The sequence below is a fragment of the Propithecus coquereli genome, unplaced genomic scaffold (assembly GCF_000956105.1).
Source record: "Propithecus coquereli isolate 6110/MARCELLA unplaced genomic scaffold, Pcoq_1.0 Scaffold522, whole genome shotgun sequence".
NCBI classification, from domain to species: Eukaryota; Metazoa; Chordata; class Mammalia; order Primates; family Indriidae; genus Propithecus; species Propithecus coquereli.
Window position 1 is genome coordinate 514126 of NW_012151086.1, and position 2533 is coordinate 516658.

Below are 2533 nucleotides of genomic sequence, written 5' to 3' on the forward strand. Positions count from 1 at the left end.
TAAGTGGTGCTGGGAAAACTGGATAGCTACATGCAGAAGACTGAAACTAGACCCCTACCTCTCACCTCTCTTCGTTATTATTAAACTTATTAATCAATATATTTAATTACTTTTCCTAAGTAAATCTCAAAAGAATTCAGAATCAGCTGAAATGTCACCTGCTTAGAGAATCCTTCTCTGATTATCCACTATGAAATACCTTTCAAAAATAATTATAGCCCTCTGTTTCCATTAACTTGTTCTAATAGTCACTCTTTAACTTTCTGTGTTGTTTATTTTAAATTAATTGTTGACTGTCTCGTTTTCTTCCCTAACCATCTGAATTTGGCTATTCAGGGGAAAAAAGCTCTTGTGTTCTATAATTATTCTACGAATATTGAAAACCTAATAGGTGCCAAGTATAAATAAAACAAAAGTCCTCCCCTCACTGACTCCCAGTCTAGAGAAGGAGATGGAAAGTAACAAAAGTCAAATGGTAATTATACAAAAATAATTATACTTTTGGTCATTGTTACTAGGAAAATGAAGATGTTAAAATGGAGAATAATGGTGGGAATGGAAGAAACTTTGAATAGAGTCATGGGGGGAGGTTACTCTGAGAAAATGACACTTAATCTCTTAACTACTACTGGAAGTTAGAGAGAAACAACCACCTGAAGAGGGCGAGGGCTCATTTTCAGGTAGAAAAAAGCCAAAGCACTGAGATGGGGAAAGGCTTGTGTACTTCTAAGGCTGATGCTCGGTGAGGGAGGGGGTGAGGGCTCGAGGTGTGTTTGCAGAGGTGGAGGCAGCAGCAGGACGATCAGGGAATCCTAGGACAAGACAAGACTATTCTAAGGCAATGGGAGTTAAGGACAGGTATAAAGCAGGAGAGTATCATAATCTCTAAACTGTAAATAATCCACATCATAAATCAGAGTCTATAGTTTTAAAAGGTGCCCCTGGCTGCCAGGGAGAATGCACAGGTTTAGTTCTCATGCATTTCTGAAAGAATGACTTCTGCTTAGGGGAAACACACGATGTTCTCAGCATGACAGTTACTCGCCAACCGAAGTCCCCCGTTTCATCCAAAGTTTCTTCATGGCAGTTTTCACCTCTGCATTCCTCAGGGTGTAGATCAAGGGATTTAACATGGGTGCAATGATTGAATCAGACACAGTCATTGCCTTGTCAAGGGGATAAGTGGCCACAGGCCTCACGTACAAGAAAATACACGGCACAAAGAACAACACAACCACTGTGAGGTGGGAGACGCAGGTGGAGAGGGCTTTGCGCCTCCCTTCAGAGCTGCGAGACTTCAGGGAACATAGGATGACCGTGTAGGAGGCAATTAGGATAAGGAAGATGGCCACACACATCACCCCACTGTTCAGGGTAAGTAAGAGGCCCAGGATAGAGGTATCCATGCAGGCAAGTGCCAGCAACTGAAACAAATCACATAGAAAGTGATCTATGATATTAGGGCCACAAAAGGGTATTTGATACATGAAGAGGAGCTGTATTACTGCATGAATAAATCCCCCCACCCAAGCCCCTCCCACCATCAGGTGGCACACCCTGGGACGCATGATGCTCGTGTAGTGCAGGGGCTTACAGATGGCCACGTAGCGGTCATAGGCCATCATAATGAGCAGGATGATCCCCACACCGCCAAAGAAATGCTCCGCAAAGAGCTGGGTCATGCAGCCTTCAAGGGAGATGGTAGCGCTCTCAGAGAGGGAGTCCACAATCATCTTGGGGGAAATAACAGAAGAGAAGAAGACATCCGAAATGGACAAGAAGGTAAGAAAAAAATACATAGGTGATCTCAGACTCTGACTTGTGATTATGGTGACCACAATGAGTAGATTTCCCAGCACTGTGGCCACATACATGATTAGAAACATGGCAGAAGATATTTTCCGCAGCTCTGGATTCTCTATAAGGCCCAAAAGAATGAATTTTGTCACATTGTTTTTATTTTCCATTTATCAGGTGCTGATATGAGTTCCAGCTGTGAGTTGAGAATTCTAAAAACAATCAACATATGATTTATCAGTAGTGACTAGTTGGCTTCCTGTATTTCCAGGACCTCGTGGAAACTGTTGTTTTTTATTAATTTATTCACCATCCAAACATTTGGCTTTTAAGAAGACACTAAATAAAGAATTTAAAAGATGTATACTTCATTAATACAAGATTTTCCCCAGCCTCTTCTCCTCTTTCTCAAAATTGTTCTTCCATGTGCAATGGCTTTCTCTCCCTCCTTCTCCTACCTTCATGATTGTTATCATTAATGGCCAACTTTTTGAGCACCTACCTCATACTGGGGGCGATTCCTCATTCCAGGCACTAAAATAATCCTGGCACTAGAATAATCCCATGATTTGCTTCATTTTACATATGAAGAATCTGAATCCCATAGAGTTTAAGAAACTTGACCAAGGTGGCACAGCTAGTGAGAAGTGAATCCAGAACAAGGACCATATTTTCTGACTCCAGAATCAGTACCTCCAACTTCAATATGCTTCTTCAGCAAGTGTGCTGTTAGCCT

General features: G+C 41.8%; 1 protein-coding gene across 1 annotated transcript; it reads right to left on the reverse strand.

The window, feature by feature from the left end:
* Positions 1–1037: 1037 nt before the first annotated feature.
* LOC105820390 (olfactory receptor 4C6) lies at positions 1038–1967 on the reverse strand. The gene has a single exon (XM_012656865.1). It carries the CDS (start codon positions 1965–1967, stop codon positions 1038–1040), a length of 930 nt encoding a protein of 309 aa, XP_012512319.1.
* Positions 1968–2533: the final 566 nt, after the last annotated feature.